The sequence below is a fragment of the Neolamprologus multifasciatus genome, chromosome 10 (assembly GCF_963576455.1).
Source record: "Neolamprologus multifasciatus chromosome 10, fNeoMul1.2, whole genome shotgun sequence".
NCBI lineage: Eukaryota > Metazoa > Chordata > Actinopteri > Cichliformes > Cichlidae > Neolamprologus > Neolamprologus multifasciatus.
Genome location: NC_140448.1, coordinates 8,797,313 through 8,814,390, shown reverse-complemented (window position 1 = coordinate 8,814,390; position 17,078 = coordinate 8,797,313). Strand labels below are relative to the sequence as shown.

The 17,078-nt window shown below is 40.0% G+C and overlaps 1 protein-coding gene across 2 annotated transcripts in view; it reads right to left on the bottom strand.

Annotated features, from left to right (window-relative positions):
- LOC146509563 (seizure protein 6 homolog) overlaps positions 1-17,078 on the bottom strand; it is a 93,693-nt gene that overhangs the window by 15,388 nt on the left and 61,227 nt on the right. For both annotated transcript variants that reach the window (XM_085174343.1, XM_085174344.1), the window contains exons 4-9: positions 14,536-14,728; positions 4,418-4,603; positions 3,250-3,418; positions 2,607-2,773; positions 2,322-2,516; positions 1,387-1,525 (exon numbers count right to left, since the gene is read on the bottom strand). In XM_085174343.1, coding sequence (XP_085030469.1) covers positions 1,387-1,525; positions 2,322-2,516; positions 2,607-2,773; positions 3,250-3,418; positions 4,418-4,603; positions 14,536-14,728 — 1,049 coding nt within the window. The remainder of the gene's footprint in view (positions 1-1,386; positions 1,526-2,321; positions 2,517-2,606; positions 2,774-3,249; positions 3,419-4,417; positions 4,604-14,535; positions 14,729-17,078) is intronic.

Below are 17,078 nucleotides of genomic sequence, written 5' to 3'. Positions count from 1 at the left end.
GCTTTATTATGTTTCACATTGTGTTACTGCCTTATTAAAAACATATTTAAAACAAATTCCACAGAAGAAAAAATCAAAATTTAAATAGCTCAAATAATAAAATGCTGAGCAACTGACCAAACGTCAGTTATACCGCTACCGACGTAATGCACGGGATGTACAATAATGTATTGAAGATGCTGCATTAGTGCAGAATGTTAAACTAGTGAGCACTGTTCCCTATGCATGCACAAACGTGGCCATGAATGTCTTAACTGAAATGATGGAGTGATTTAAATTAGTGAAAAAGCTTCATGATTGCCACCTCTGGCTGCCGTTCACTATGGTAGATTTGTAGTAATGATGGTGATTTGATTTGTTCTGGAGGTTGTCTATTAAGGACAGCTTGCAATCTGTCTGTACAGCCTCAGACTTCATTTCATAATTATGTCCTCATTTTATCACACTGTTCAGAAAGAATTATGAATATGGGAAATATGAAAAGTGAAGGGAACAAATTCATGCACGCATGCACAATTGACCACTCTGACCAACAGCTAGCAATTGCCACTGGTTGAGATTTGTCAGCGACTTTTTTTTTTTTTTACAACCTCAGGCAGTATTCCCATTGGTTTATTTTTAACCTCTCTGTGCCCTCTTGTTTGCAAGTGCTTCAGGCAACAACAGGAATCACTTATGATGTAGTTTTGGTGCTTACGATAGGCTGCATGTGCAAGGCAATATTGTGGAAATCATTCAACCAAAGCAAAGGGATAAATCCATAAAAGATAACAAGACAGTGACACAAGATATATAATTTTGCGGAGTTTTTTGTTTTTGAGAAAGGCTCCACGTACCATAAAGAAAAGGTTGTGCGATTATTTTCACTTCAGTTAAGATCAATTACTGGTGTAGACTGAAACAAAATGTGTGTGCATTCAGGGGACATTTGTGTACGAGTGATTGGTGAAGGTGAAACAGTGTGCCTGGATTTTGTGTGCGCATCTGTCTGTTTTGACATCTCTGTGCATGTGTGCTGAATTACAGTTGGATAGGCTGAATAAGTGGCTCAGAGTAGTTGACTGCCAGAGCAGATTCATTTCAAAGCCAACTCTGAGGCAGACACCAGGGAAGTGAGAACAGGAAGGCTTACTGGCTAATCTGGTCAGAGAGCGAGCTGGAAGCAACACAGAATTCTTAATGTAGGGGATGTTGAAAAAAAAAATCTAATTAGTGACTGCAACCACAGAGACACTTTCCTGTTCGCATTTTGTAGTGTGTCTGCGTAGATGAGACAAAGGATGGGAAAATAACCAAGAGGGGTGTGTGTGTTTATATCTGGAGTCTGACATCCTCTCTGACCTCCCTGAGTGATTTCTAGTCTTACACCTGGGTGCAGTCTCTTACACTTGGATGTCAAGCATGATCCGCTTGTCCTCTTCCACATGGATACCCCAGATGCAGTCCTGCCCCTTGTCGTAAGCCTCGGGCCAATTAGGAGACAACACGACACCAGCAGAGTCTGTGATCTCCCCGCTGCACACAGCTGCAACACACAAACAGTACAGGCTGAAAAAAACAAATTGTAAAAGATTTGAAGATACAGGAAAGTAAGATGCAAATTAGAAATCAATTCACTCAAAATATATATTGGTACATAAATAATTTTGACTAGCTAGATTATGCCCATGACCTTAGTGCTTAATAAAATACAGCTGAAATCAGGTGCTGTGCAAGCATCTTGGTGTGATCCTCGCAAAACTGCAAACTGACACTGAACCACTTGGTGACCATGACCCATACGAGCAGAAATTAAATTTTCTTATAGCTAGCTTTACTGGAGAGTTTTTCAATTTCACTCTGTTGCAGAATAACCATGAAGGCTTTAAAGACCAAGACTAAGGTCAGCATGTCATGTTTGTGTGTATGTGCATGTGGGAGGAGTGAAACAGAGAGGGGAAGGGAAGGGCTCAGGGTTGGGCCGCTATTAAATATGATGCGTCGCCTGTGAACTGTGGCAGTTCTCATCTTAGGCCAGCTATTGTGCGCCTTTAATCTCGAGCACTTCGAAAATCTGCCCTGCAAGCGCACATTTCAAAGTAAATCGTTGTTACAGTTTTGAGAGAAAATTTATCACGGATCAGAGGAAAGCAGCTTAGGAAGATATAGTTAACTGTCACTGGTATTTAATATTAGAAAAACTAACTCCTGCAGTGATCAAGCAGACAATGAAAGCTTCGGGTCCTCGGGTCAATCTGATATTTCTCCAAGTTCTTCTCCAGTGGAAGCACTTTTATTTTATTTTTTTTTATGCCCTGCAATCATGACATCTGTTAACTCACCCCTACAAGCTGGCTCGGTCTCATTCCACTGAGGGTTTTGTGCATCCACACACTCAATCACCACAGAGCCTTGCTCCAGTGTGTAGCCAGGGTCACATGAGAATTCGACCACTGCGCCCACATTGTAGGTGGAATCGCTGCTGCTGAAGTTCCCGTACTTCACAAAGGGCTCATAGCACATCCCTTTCGCAAAAGCTGCAGACAGAGTGTATGACATTGAACATAAGTGACAAGGATGGTGCAAGATATTATTAGCAAACTCTGCATTCTGCCTCATCAGCTTGCCTTCGTATCTTATGGCTGCGCCGGTGGAGGTCATCGTCCCGTCTGTGGTGAACTCCACAAACAGATAACGTCCGGTACTGAGCACTCCCTCATTTGGCAAGTATTCAACTTCATAGGAGTCATACACAGGGGGAGAGTCTATGTTGTTGCCATTTTTTATTAGCAACCTAAAAAAAGAAAACAGGGAGAGAGCGCTGATGGGATTAAAATAGATGTTAAAGAAAGAAATTACAAGGTACCCGAGACCTGCTCATTGTTCCAGCTGCAGCTGTAATAACTTTGTGATAACATTCTACACCTTGTAATGAGGTGAATGGGCATGCATGACAATTGCCATATGGATCAGTGGTTACAGAAGGATACATAATGCAATTGCAGTCTCCTACCTCTCACTACCTTCTGGTCCCCTCAATTCATTTGCCTGACAGAGCACACTTAACGGATTATCATGATAAAAGGTCCTTTCAAATTCATCTGTCACTCCCTAAAGATTTTGGTCATTTATAGCCCTCGAGAATTTTAATCCTCCATCTGCAGGAATACTGTTATTCAGAGTTCAAAGCTCGACGCAACTCACATTTCCACACTATGCTCACATTTATTCTCAATGTGTGTTTTGATTTTAACAGCATGCATAAACTACCTGTCATCATCTTCTGCCAAAGCCACCTTTTCAAAGTGAACATGAAGCCGGTGGCCTTCAGGTGCCTCCAGAACCCAGTGGCAGGTCAGATTGTTGCTGTAGTTGCCAGGAAAACCAGGAGAGACGATGCGGCCATATGTGGCATTTTTTATCATTCCCCCACAGGATGCTGTATGAAAAGAGAAGAAAAGAAAAGAAAAGAAAAGAAAAGAAAAGAAAAGAAAAGAAAAGAAAAAAGAAAAAAGAAAAAAAGGACAAAGAGTAGGAAGTAAAAACTTGATGAAAAAAAGTAATGATTCGAACTGTGGTAGGGGGATTTTGGAGAAAAGTCCCTGTCTGAGCACAGATTGCATCGATATGCAGTGGACTGTGGCTGAGCTACACCAGGCGGCTCTCCTGGGTCTAAGAGTGCCTGATTGTTTGTGAAGGTAAAAGCAAAACAGCGGCAGTAACACTATCAGTTTAGAACAGCTGCAGGCAGGCGCGGTGAAAGGCTGGAACTAGCAGATGAGTTTTTACCAGCAGGAGAAGGAGAGTCATGTGGCCCAGTTCTAATTAAGGCAGCCAGGTCCAATGGCCTTATTTTGCCCCGTCTCCAAAGAACAGCTCCCTGTGCTGCTAATCACATGCAAACACGTTCATTTGCCCTCCGAGTGTGACTCAGTAGGAGACAACACGGTGAAAGGCTCTGTTAATCAAAATCACCTGTTCTCTCAGAGAAAGCTGAAGAGAAACAGGCTTGTGTCTCTAAAATTGCGAGTTTCACTTTGCAAATTATTTTCCTTAACTCTTTTTTTCTTTTAACTCTCAAATATAAGAATAATTAAATAATTCTTAAAATTAATAGCAATACTTAGATGTTTGCTTTGAAAGCCTGGCAGTCAATGTTAACTACTTGAACGTATTCACACTCACTGTCAGGCAACGAGCCTGAAGGTAATTTAGTTTACAAAGCAAAATTAAAAATCAAACCAAATCACCCAACATTCCAATTAAGCTGAAGGGATAAGCCCATAACCCACTGTTATAGCGTTTAGATTTCATTTAGTTTAATTACATTATTTGCAGTTTTATTGTTAGAGTACCGGTTGGGTGGGTGGGTGGGTGGGGGGGGGGGGGTGTCTTGTTGCCCTGAAACTTGTCTATCCAGAAAACGAATTTGCCTTACCGACACATCGGGGTTCTTTTCCACTCCAGTAAGGCGTGGTTGCATTACGACATGTGAGCATTTTTGGACCCTGCAACTTGTATCCAGTGAAACAATTGAAATAGGCTTCTCCGCCGGGATGCAGGTGCGTCACTGAAACCTCTCCACCAGCAGGCTCTTTGGGGAATGCACAACTCAGCACAAAGGCTGCAGAGGAAGGAGTCAAAAATAGAGGGAAAGGGAAATGAAGGTGCTCTTATGAATACATTATAATTTGATAATTTTTGTTGCAATATATCGATTTATAAAGTGCAGTATGTTATACAGTAGTGATAGGAAAGAGAGACAGAGAGACAAAGCATGTTTATAATATAACACCAGTAATTGCATTTTAATGTAATTGATTTCACCATTAGCAGCTGTGAAATCACAGCGCAAATAACTAAATGCATCATTTTGGGAAAGGGCATGCTTGGCCTAAGTTATTTTTATTTATTTATTTATTTTAATTTAGCATTTAGAAAAATCATTTCCCAGGGTTTTTCAGCCTTTTATTTGTCTGAGCACAATCCAGTCCTGGACCAAACTGCCAACAATGTTAACTGGCTGCACAACATAATCCTCTATGTTCTGCATTGTGTATTCATTGTTGACCAAGTTGTCTCTCCTCCAAACCACTGCTGAAGACCCATAAATATTTAAATCCAAAATGATTGTGAATTTGTGCAAATGAATCTGTCTCGGTCTTCCTGTTTCTCTTCAACATGCAGTTAAAGAAGTTATTAGAACCAGCCTTCAGATTTGTTTATATACACTACATCTTTTAATTGTAGTTTACCAGTACAAACAGTATGCAAATGTACAGAGACATGTTCTTGGCACTAGAGTAATTATCATCACTGTGTGGTTTGGTGTATAGTTGCTGCAGATACTTTGACAAATAGATGCATGGTTGGTCGGATGAACATCATAGTGGGTCTGTAACGTTAGGCTGAGGAATAGCCTCTATAGTGGTTGTCAAAGAGTTGCGATTGCAGCGGGGTAAGATCAATGTTCCCAGACTTGCTATGCATTGTTGTCCTGTTCCCTTTTTAAATAAATGGTGTAGGACGGCATGGAGTTCACTTTGATAATGAAGTAAGCTAACCAAGTCTTTAATGGAAGCTATTAAACAACCTTCTCTTCCTGTCTAATAACCACACTGTTCTACCTCATTAGTGTAGGCACTTTAATGACCAGACTAAAACTTTTAAACTTCTGGAAATGTGTGAACAACAGAATATAATTGGACGCACTATGGCTTGTGCTACAATAACAGTGTGATTGTGAGACTGCAGAAGTACAGAAAGCTAGAAGCCTTGTATAACATGCTTTAGCTTAATGGAGCGGATGCAAAAGCTAAACAAGTGCTAACAGGCAACGATAACAAAGCAAAGGGCAGCTGGTTGTCATGTGTTTGTTAAAACTGTCTTGCTGAAATCATATTTGCAGCCTTAAAGTCTTGAATTACAGCACAATGGCCAATAATAATAATGATGATGATAATATATGGTAAAGGTAGCTTGCTCACAGTTAAGTGAATTGTATAACACTCGTAATTTTAAGATATATTTGCATGATTTCACAAATGGCTACGTAACATCAAAAAAGTAAGTTTACATCAAGAAATGGGTTTATCTTCAATATATCGAGTCTAATTTGGTTCAAATACAAAAAAGCACAGATACAGGATCCTCAATAAAAGAGCTACAAGACTGGCATCTTAACATGGTGTGTTTACTACTAGAGCAGTATAAAGCAATAGCACACACTTCATAGACAGGGTTGTTGGCCCACCTCCACAAAAGCAGGGCAAGTAGAGGTTAAATAGTGCAAACAGATTAGACAATATGCAGCAGGTTGGATTTGAAGCGCTTTCATTTCAACCAAGTCATTTGGACATGAAAAAACATCACTTTAGTGATGTTTTCTATCATTACCTTGAAGCTAAATTGTCTATTCAAAAAAAAAAAAAAAGTCATTCTATCAATCTTTGAGCTTGAACTCGAGGGAAAACAGCCCTAAATGCATAATGGCCATAAAGGTTTGTGAAACTACTGACTTATGTGTTTCTTTTACACAAGCCACTGGTTTCTACCATAATGAAACCGGCCTTTGCGTTGCAGTAAATCAGTGAGCCACAGGGACGAGGTACACTGCCCCTGGGTCATCCATTCCATTCATAGTTTATCACTAGCTCCAATGAACCTAGTTATTGCCATTATCATAGCAGCATTTACATCCCTATTGAGCATGCAGTGGGAGAGCCAGAGGCAAAAATTGTGGAGCCAATTCCTGAAGTATTAAATTACGTGCTGCCTCCATTCCAGTAGATGTGGTGCTGGGCCATAAAGTCTGATTGTTTCACCATTAGAAATAATAGATCCACAGTGCAGACAGCCAGGAAGATTAGCTGATGGTGCTGTAGAGCCACAGGAAACAGATGTGAAGCGTATGTCTTTAGTTATTGTTTTCTTGTAGTGGGGAGGAAATAGTCATAGTCATAGTAATACTCATGTAAACCCACAGTAGTACAGTACACGCATAAGCTAGTTGCAAAAGTATCATTAGAATTCAAATTCTCTCATTAAAATATTGTTTATTGCCTTTTAAATACCACACATTTACTGTACGATTGTGGTAAAAAAAAATAATGCAGACTCTCACCCAGGGAAAACTCAAACTCTGATGAACAAAAAGACATAAATATTACACTGGCTCAGTATTATTTTTTTAACAAAAGTGATGCCAAAATGCAGAGGCAGTGTAGGTGACAAGCTGAGTACACCCAACAACTGAATAGCTTGTAGAGTCATCTTTAGCACCAACAACTTGATGTAACCATTTTCTGAATGACTTTATCAGTCTCTCACTTTGTTGTGGAGGAATTGACCCACTGTCTTTTACAACATTGCTTCAGTACATCAAGGTTTGTGGGCATTTGTTGCGTTGCGTAGGATCATTGTCCTGGTACGTCACAGGATTTAAGCCAGGTTTTAAATGCTAGATAGATGACTCTAGAATATGTTGGTTTATAGCCAAACATCTCCACTTTGGTCTCGTTTGCCTGAAGGACATTATTCCAGAAATTTTGTGATTGTTCAGATGCAGCTTTGCAGTCCTAAGCCATGTTACCATGGTCTTTTAGAGAAAAGAGGCTTTCTGCTGGCAAGCCTTCCAAACAAGTAATGTTCAGTCTTGTGTAATTATGCTTTCATGACCTTTGGCATTTAACTCCTGCTAACAGAGGCCTATCAAGTCTGAGATGTAGCTGAGCAGATCCTCAAAGTTGCGAGGTGGGCCCTCTTGTTTGTCCAGCAAATCCCACAGGTGCGTAACTTGATTGAGAACTAGGGAATTTGGCGGTCAAAACCTCAGACTCATTGCTGTGCTAAACCATTTTTTGTTCTTGGCAGGGCACAATATCCTGCTGAAAGAAGCCACACCCATCAAGGAGTACCTTTTCCATGATAGGGTGTACATGGTCTACAACAGTGGGTAGGCAGGTGCCATGTGTCAAAGTAACATCCATGTGGATGACCCAAGGTTTACTAGCAGAACGTTACTCAGAGCATCACACTGCCTCCACTGACTTCTTCCCATAGTGCATCCAGGTGTCAGGGGTTCCCAAGGTAATGTGATTCATCAGACTAGGCCACCTTCTTCCATTGCTCCATAGTCCAGCTCTGATGGTAAATGGTAAATGGCCTGTATTTGTATAGCGCTTTACTAGTCCCTAAGGACTAGTGGCATGGTGGGGCAGCACGGTGGCATGGTGGTTAGCACTGTTGCCGCACAGCAAGAAGGTCCTGAGTTCAATTCTAACATCAGGCCAGGGTCTTTCTGTGTGGAGTTTGTATGTTCTCCCCGTGTTTGCGTGGGTTCCCTCCGGGCACTCCGGCTTCCTCCCACCGTCCAAAGACATGCAGCTTGTGGGGATAGGTTAATTGGACAATCCAAATTGTCACTAGGTGTGAATGTGCGAATGAATGTGAGTGCGAATGGTTGTCTGTCCCTGTGTGTTGGCCCTGCGACAGACTGGCGACCTGTCCAGGGTGTACCCCGCCTCTCGCCCTATGACAGCTGGGATAGGCTCCAGCGCTCCCCGCGACCCTGAAAAGGATAAGCGGAAGCGGATGGATGGATGGATGGATAGTCCCTAAGGACCCCAAAGCGCTTTACACATCCAGTCACCCACCCATTCACACACTGGTGATGGCAAGCTACATTGTAGCCACAGCCACCCTGGGGCGCACTGACAGAGGCGAGGCTGCCGGACACTGGCGCCACCGGGCCCTCTGACCACCACCAGCTGGCAACGGGTCAAGTGCCTTGCCCAAGGACACAACGATCGAGACTGTCAGAGACGGGGCTCGAACCGGCAACCTTCCGATTACAAGGTGAACTCCCAACTCTTGAGCCACGATCGCCCCATGATGATCAAGTTCCCATTTGTTGACACTGTCAACAGCGGACTGGGATCAGCGCAGACTGGTTTGCAGCTATTCAGCCCCGTACACAACAAAATGGGATGCACTTCTGTCAGTATTCTGACACCTTTCTATCAGAACCAGCATTAAGTTTTTCAGCAGTTTCAACTACTACTTAGATTGGATCACGTTGTATTCCATCAATGAGCCTTGGCTCTTTGACCCTATCAGTACCCAGGACCTGGTTCACCACTGTTCCTTCTTTGGACCACTTTTGAGTTCGTCTAGCCCTCACAATTTAGCCCTTTTCAGACTTAAATACTTACACTCACCCATTTTTCCTGTTCCTAACACATCAACCTTGAGGACAAAATGTTCACTTGCTCCCTAATATATCCCACTCACTAACAGGTGACATGATGAAGCGATAATCAGTGTTACTATTGTCAGTGCTCATAATGCTATGCCTGATCGGTAGATATTACAATGTTTGGATGATGTCAAAATGAAGCGTTCCTGACAAAAATGCCACACTATATGGAATAAAATGTCACTTTAGTAAATATTAAAAATAGAAGAGGAAAAGTAGCTCAAAACACTTCTGGATTTTTACACTGTACCTTGTCGCAAGCAATATATAACCATAAGGAACACTGGCACATAGGGCTGGGCGATATGACCCAAAATTCATATCTCGATATATTTTACCTGGACGGCGATATAAGATATATATCTCGATATTTTTTTAAGCCATAAAGTAAGAACAAAAAGAGAGTTCTTAGTCAAAGCTGTGTCCCAGATGTCACACGGCACTTTTATTAACATAGAGCATAGATGTACATAAAATTTACTCAAAAATAAATTATGAGCATTTAATAATGCAAATAATAATGCTCCATAAATAAAAGAAAACAATGTTGTTTTTGTGCACAACAAAAAGCTCACAATTGTGCAGTCAAAATGTAAACTAAAAGATGCAGAGCATAGTAACAAAGACAGATTTCACAGCTGCTCTGTTCCCAACTTCTACTGTGTGACTGACAGCATTGAGTTTGAAATCCTCTTCGTAACCACGTCTCTTAACAGGTGCCATTTATGGTCCTTATACACAGTAGGGTAATATTACGTTGAAGCACAGTACGTATCACTCCGCGAGGCTCCTCGGTAGCCGTAATGCTCTGACAATCCATCAACCGGTGCAGCACCGTAGCTTACCAAAGTCGTACTAAAACATTTTTTGACAGATTGCTGAGCGCTGTGTACCACATAAAATCGCTTCGCGGCCATCAAGCACAACCAGAATTCATACATAAGGCGCGCTGTCAACTTTTGAGAAAATGAAAGGATTTTAGGCTGTGCAGCGCCTCTGGGCTGCATGGCGTTAGCGTGGTTAGCTAGCTAACACGTTGACGGCGTCCAGCCCCACGCACGGGGCGATGCGCAGTAACTCGTTAACGGAGATTTGCCGTGTCCATCTTGTCGCTTCCTGCAGGTGAAGCGATGGGGGAGGAGGGGGAGTTGTGTTCAGTGAAGGAGGGGTGAGGCCGAGTAATGTTGCGTAAAGACAAAAGTGGACGAAAGAGAGGCAAACTTGCGGCTCCACAAGTATAGTTATAACGTAACATAGACTATATCGATATAAAGGATATTGTCACATCTTATATCTCGTATAAAAATATATCGATATTTTTTAAAAACTCGATATATCGCCCAGCTCTACTGGCACATGCTAATTGTTTTTTTGGATTTTATTTTTGTCAGTATTACAAAAAAGCACAAGTGCCCTGTCTTGCTATTCTTTCCTCACTCACTCTCTCTTTTATTCTCTTTCTCTGTGCACAAGCTGTGGATTTGTACTGTCTTTATTGAATATAAAGTATGCTTTTTATTTTGCTTCCTGCCCTTTCACACCTACATGTTGGCACAAAAAACAAAAAACAAACTTGAATTTCAAATGTGGAACTCTAAATGTGTATTTGGGATCCAATAACGAGTTCCCCGTTCTGCCGCCCTCTATCGACATTTACTTAAGATCAACCTTCAGAAAACATTTAAAGAAAGTAAACATTTCCCAAAAGAACGCCTGATGCGACACCTGCATGCACTCACACATTCCTTCCATTAATGAGCCTCATTCAGCTGTATGCACATTTTTCATCTGCCTGAGTACTTCAAATTGAGAATGCGGCTCTTCAACCAATGATGGACAAATATTGTTGACTAGGGCACAATAGATGAGCTGAGGAAGCTAGTAATAGTCAGTTACCCACAGCGTATTTGGCCAAACAAATAAAATGCATTTCAATTTAGCTCTAATAAACGGTTACACTCCTGTATGTGTTGCCTGAATCCCTTCAGGTGGAGAGCTGGAATAGGATCAAAAATGACTAAGTGAAGGCAGCAGATAATGAAATGAGGTGACAGAAAACACAACACAGATAATGAGTGTAGTGTAGATTGTTATTATATATAATGGCACGATATTTGGAAAATATTATCCATTGTGTGTTACACTGACATTTAGAGTAAAATGTGCAAGAAGCGAAGATTCCATGGCAATGATTAGTCATCTTTATAGTCAGTTATTGGTTTAATATACAGATATAACATCAGTCGCTCAGCTTGTAGGCGACATGTGGGAGAGTGTGGCTGTCAATATATATCTAAGCCACATGACCTGGCTGTGCATCAAAGCATTACCTTTTATAGAAACATCAATAGTGTTGTCTCTGGTAAAGTGCCTCACTTGTACAAAGCCAGACGATAGTTCCGCGGTGATATAGCCTATTGATATTTATGTGGTTTGGTTAAAGCCTCAATCTAAATGGCCATTTACTCAATAAAGGCCATTAAAAAGCAATAACTTTGAACTAGAGACAAGAATCTTATCAATGCTACTTAGAACAGGTGGCATGTGCTGGATCGCTACCAGCGGCAGGGGTCCTCTGACCACATCTCTTGTCGTTGCAGGTTTTAAGTTAAAACCAATCAATAATTGCTGTGAAACACCGCTGCCATCAGCAGCATGGATTACTTCATACAGCTAAAAACTCCTAGCTCGCCTTAGATGTCAAATACAATTATTATATCATCCTCTCAATGCTTAGAGGTTGTAAATAATTTCAATCAAACATTTTGGAATCAAATAAGGCTTTGGCAGTATTACATTTAATATTACAGACCTTACATCAGTATTACATTTAATTCAGACAAAATTCTTTATGTATGTTATAGATATAAAATAGCTGAAAAGTGGGCTTTACTTTTACTCATCATCAGTAAGTTTTCAGAAAGCAGGGCTGGGTAAAATAAGTCATAATGCTTACTTGCACTGTAGTATGCAATTTCATTTTTAAAACTTAAATTTAAACCGATTCTTCTCATTAAAAGAGCAAGATCATAATTTTTTCACATTGTTATTTTGTATTAAACAGCAATGCCTGACTGAGAAATTAAATTGTTTTCAGTTTAATCCTACAGAGAATAGATGCCTGAATTTGAAAAAAATTGTATTGGTGGGGGGGTGGGTGCTTATTTCGTTGTGGGCATTTTTTTTTTTAATTTAACCAACTCCTTTATTATTAATACCAAAACTTTACACTAATCAGCCCCAGCATTAAAACCTCTAACTTCATATAGCATTCCCTGTTGTGCCTCCAAAGCAGCTCTAACTCACTGCGGCATGGCAATGAAACCTACGCCGGCATCATGCAGAGTCTGGCACACAGCACTGGCAGAAGCTCTTTTGCGTTCTGTGGGTTTGTGGGCCGGAATCTCCATGGATTTGGGCATGATCCACAGCATGTCGTTGATGCTCATTCAGATTGCTCAATCACATCAGATCATATTCACTTCATCTGTCACCGGGTTTCATGTAATGGCTAATCTGTGCATTAGAAAAATCCCTAACTGTAAGTATTTTTTCAGATTTTTCCTTTTTTAACGAAATCAGTTTTTAAGGAGAATATTTGAACAATCGAGACATACATTCTCTTAAGATGACATTATTAATAATGTTAATTAATTATACTTTCAATTCTAGATTAGATCACAAACATATGAGGGTGTATTGAGAAAAAGATGCTGATAAGAACATATGAGGAGAGTGGTAAGCCCCTCTTCATTCCCACACTTTATGTTCTCTTAACATAAACAGTAAAAAACACTTTAAGTTATTTTCCAAGTGTCAAACTGCTCTTGTTATAGACAGATACATCAGTCTGCCATCACAAGCTCGTGCTGTAGCAAATATTAATTACAGACGAGCTGAGATGCGTCTCTCCACAGTTCTATCTGCTTCTCCACGCTTGTCCAATTACATTTCTCACAGTCCATTGTAAAGGACAAGAAGATACCCCGCTTGCAAAGCAGAAGAACACAAATTGAAATATCTTCCGTGACTCCGATATGTCTAATCTTCATGAAATCTGCTCCTGGTATTTTTCTCATTAATGTAGCTGAATTTGTTCCATCAGCTTTCAAACCAAACAAGTTTTTAGACGGACAAGGCTGCATGTGTGATCATTTTTTTTGACACATTGTTGGCAAAGAAGTATAACACGGAAGCCTATTATGTTAAATTGTTTTCATAGTGGGCAGGAATTTTGGGAAAAAATGCCCTGCTAATGTTAAAACTGAGAAGCACAGCAAAATGTTGACCTATTTTGGTGCAATATAGGATAATATAGAAATTGTTGTTTTGTTTTTTTACAGCAAATACAGCATGCATAATTTCAATGCCAAGGTGGAGGTATGCTATTCACTTAAGGATGTCCTGTGGAGTACATAATGCATTCAATGTTATTTTTTGTACTTTTGCATTTGCATTGCATTACTTCAATTGAGTTTGAGGTGTTTAAACAATGCAAAATCCAAATGGGACAGGTAAAGGTGAAAAGTGTACCAACTGATATAAAATAATACTCATATATATTTCAACTGTTTATCACCATGTGTTCCCAGCTATACATCACCCTGTATGTTCTGTGGTGACCCTTCACCGTCATCATTCGGCCTGACCTCACAGTGATATTCAAACATCCAACAGTGATGGGCTGATTTATCTCACATCAGCCGCACAGTTCTGATGGCCCCTTTCATTTTCTAGCTGATGAAAGTGCCACGGTAATGTGGTAGAATGAATTGTCCACCAGCGACCACCGTCAGCTCAAATCGATGGGGCATGTAATTGGCGGCCACTTTGTGTGATTGCTAAGATAAACAGACATTGTTACAGACATAGAAGATCAATGTCACACACAAAATAAGCGAGGGAGAGGTTGGAAATTATAGGCCATTATATTCACCAACAACACAGTAACTATTTCTACTGACAGGATTTGCAGCTGACACACCAGATACTACTTTATTACACTTAATGATTCTTTACAAATGTGATCCGTGAAATGGCAAATGAAAAACTTTAAATGGAAAAGGCACATACACATCATTGCCCAGCTGAAGGTCAACAGATAGTGTTTTGAAATAGAGCAATTTTAAATGCAATTAGTCAACCATTTTGCAGCCTCTTACCAGCTCTCCACCGTCTTTGCTTGAGGATAAGCATTACCTGATAGAAAGCTGCTGCTTAACAATAAGCTGTTGTCATGTTTAATGTAACGTGTTTGAATGATGTGGCACCAAAGCTAGTACTGTATAGCTTCTGCTCACCTTGGTAATGGAGTAGGAGATATGCTGAATTGCGGCGTTTCTCACTACGGAGACTGATAGAGATCTGGTTGCTCCAGCTGTGTAGCACTAAGCCAGTCAACAAGACCGACTCATTGGCAAGGATGAAGGGTTCTTGACCTCCTGTATCCTCCACGGTCACCTGCTCTCCTTCCAACACGCTCACATTTAGCACCTAAAAAAACACACCCATGAAGTAAGATTAAACAACAGCCTTCACTGGTGCAATTTCACAAAACAAAAAAAAAAATTCCAACAGAACTGCAAAGGCTCTTTTTAGACCAACACATTATCAAATGTTACATTGCATACATATTATTTTCAGTACTAGCTTGAGCATATGTATTCACCCTAAAAAATCCCCCTCAGAAAACATGTTTGCTTTCATTTCTTTGATAACCTGCAGCTGGGATGAAAACATATTTTTGACTAATAGTAGAATCTATCTGAGTCATTCCACTAATGGTTTGTTGCACAATTCCTCTTCTTCTATGTTTTCTGCCTGCCTGCAGAATAGTCTGTTAGCAACGCCTTATGTCTTGGGTTCAGAATCTGCAGCTAAATTTGGCAAAGGAATCAGGACTACTGTATGTAGTAAAACGGTCTGTGTAATGACATTTGGAGCATCATTTATTTAATTATTAGCAGAAGTCAAAAAGGAAAATAAAAATCCAACAACAGATCCTAATCATCATTCTGTATGATAATAAAAGATGGTACATTCTGCACTGGGTTTGCTAGAACATTCTGATTATGTCATTGTAGGTTGATGGGATTTTATAATTCAGGCATTGTTCTTCTCATCTGACACACATATTGTTTGGTCAGTCATGGTCCCTGGGTCTTGATGCCAGGGTTTGAGTTTTGCATAGTTTATGGTTCTTTGAGTTTTGCATTATTCATGCTGAAGTTTGGTTCTTGTTAGCTTACCTTAGAATCCTAGTAATTATTTGGTTCCTTGTTTGTTATTTTCTTCCCCTCACCTGTGTCCTGTATATATATATATTCTTCTATCATTTGACTTTTTTCTACTTTTGATAGTTTTTTAAATTGGCTTTGTGTGTGTTTTTATTTTTAGTCAGCTCTTGGTTTTCCAGATAAGAGTTGTTACCTTTTGCTTTCTCTCGTGTTGTGTTTAGTTTTACTTTCTCGCCTATCTCGTTGTGTAGATTGTCATCCCCTGTTCTTGTTCCAGAGCTGTTTCCACTCCCATTATTAGTTCTCAGTTTGCCCTTGTATAAATTCCTGTGTCTTCTATTTGTTGTTTATCATGTTGTGCACATCAGTTATAGTCTGGTTTCTTTTTTGACCACTTGGAAAATGCAAGTCTAATCTTGCCTTTCAGCGCTATTTTTGGTCTCGACCAGTCTCTCGGTGAACGTCTGATAAATGGTTCACTGTGTTCTAAAGCTAATTGCTGTTTTCTTTAGGTTGTAGAGTACGCTGAGACATTGCTCGGAAAACCGCTGCTATAGAAAACTGAAGCACAACAGGATGTTGGTGGCCAAGCAGCTAAATAATCTTAAGTAATTCTATACAGTAATCTGCAAAATTAAACCACTCCTCGTGTCTTTCTTGTTTTTGAAGTGGTCTTGAACAATAGTTCTTCAGGCTTTCTAAAGATCTTTTAAAGTTATTCTTCAAACATTGGCTGCTTTTTCCTTCATATTCAGTCAAGTCTTTGCACCCGACCATTTTCAGAGGAAATGTGTTTGTTTGTTTGTTTGTTTGTTAAGCCATTTAATGCTGAACTATGAATTATTCAAGCATAAAGGAGGCACCTAAAATCAGTAGATGAACCTTTTGTGTCTACACATAATAGACAACCTAGCAAAGCGACACTCACAGGTTATATCTTTTGGACCTTTGTTATTAGTAGCATGTCGCAAAAACATAATTTTTTTCCATGTCTTTAGTTCATCAATAAAGATGACACACTTGGTGTCATTATATTTTTTCACCAACAAGGTGATTGCCAAAAGATATGGCGTTGGTGTCCAGTGTATCCTTAAAAATTCGAAGGAAACTGTACAAGTGGAGGATAAAAGGAGTGTCAGGCTGAAAAACTATTGGGAGCGCATGAACTGTATCTGAAAGTCACATCTTTAAGAAACAAGAAACAATTAAGCAATGATCTGACACTAGTTCTTTGGTTTATCAGTCTACTGTTTGTCAAAGCATCATTAGAAATAGTCTTACTGGAAAGGTGGCTGTCAAGAAACTATGAAAAACTATGAGAAAAGACTAAGTTCTGCCAAGAACACAAGAAGAAGAACAACACAAGAGATGTTCACAAACTTAAGCTTGGTAAAGCTTTGTAAACTGTTACTGTAACTCTAAACTTTTGCCTTATATACTGTATTTCATTTATGTTTGCATATGTTTAAATAAATGTCTTCTGAAATATCTTCCCATTTTCCGAGCCATGTATAAAACTCAAGAGGTTGGCACAGTATGTGAAACTGAATGCTGTCACAGGTAGTGGGCTTAGGTTTCAGGTATGTCACGAGGCAAAAAAAAGGTTG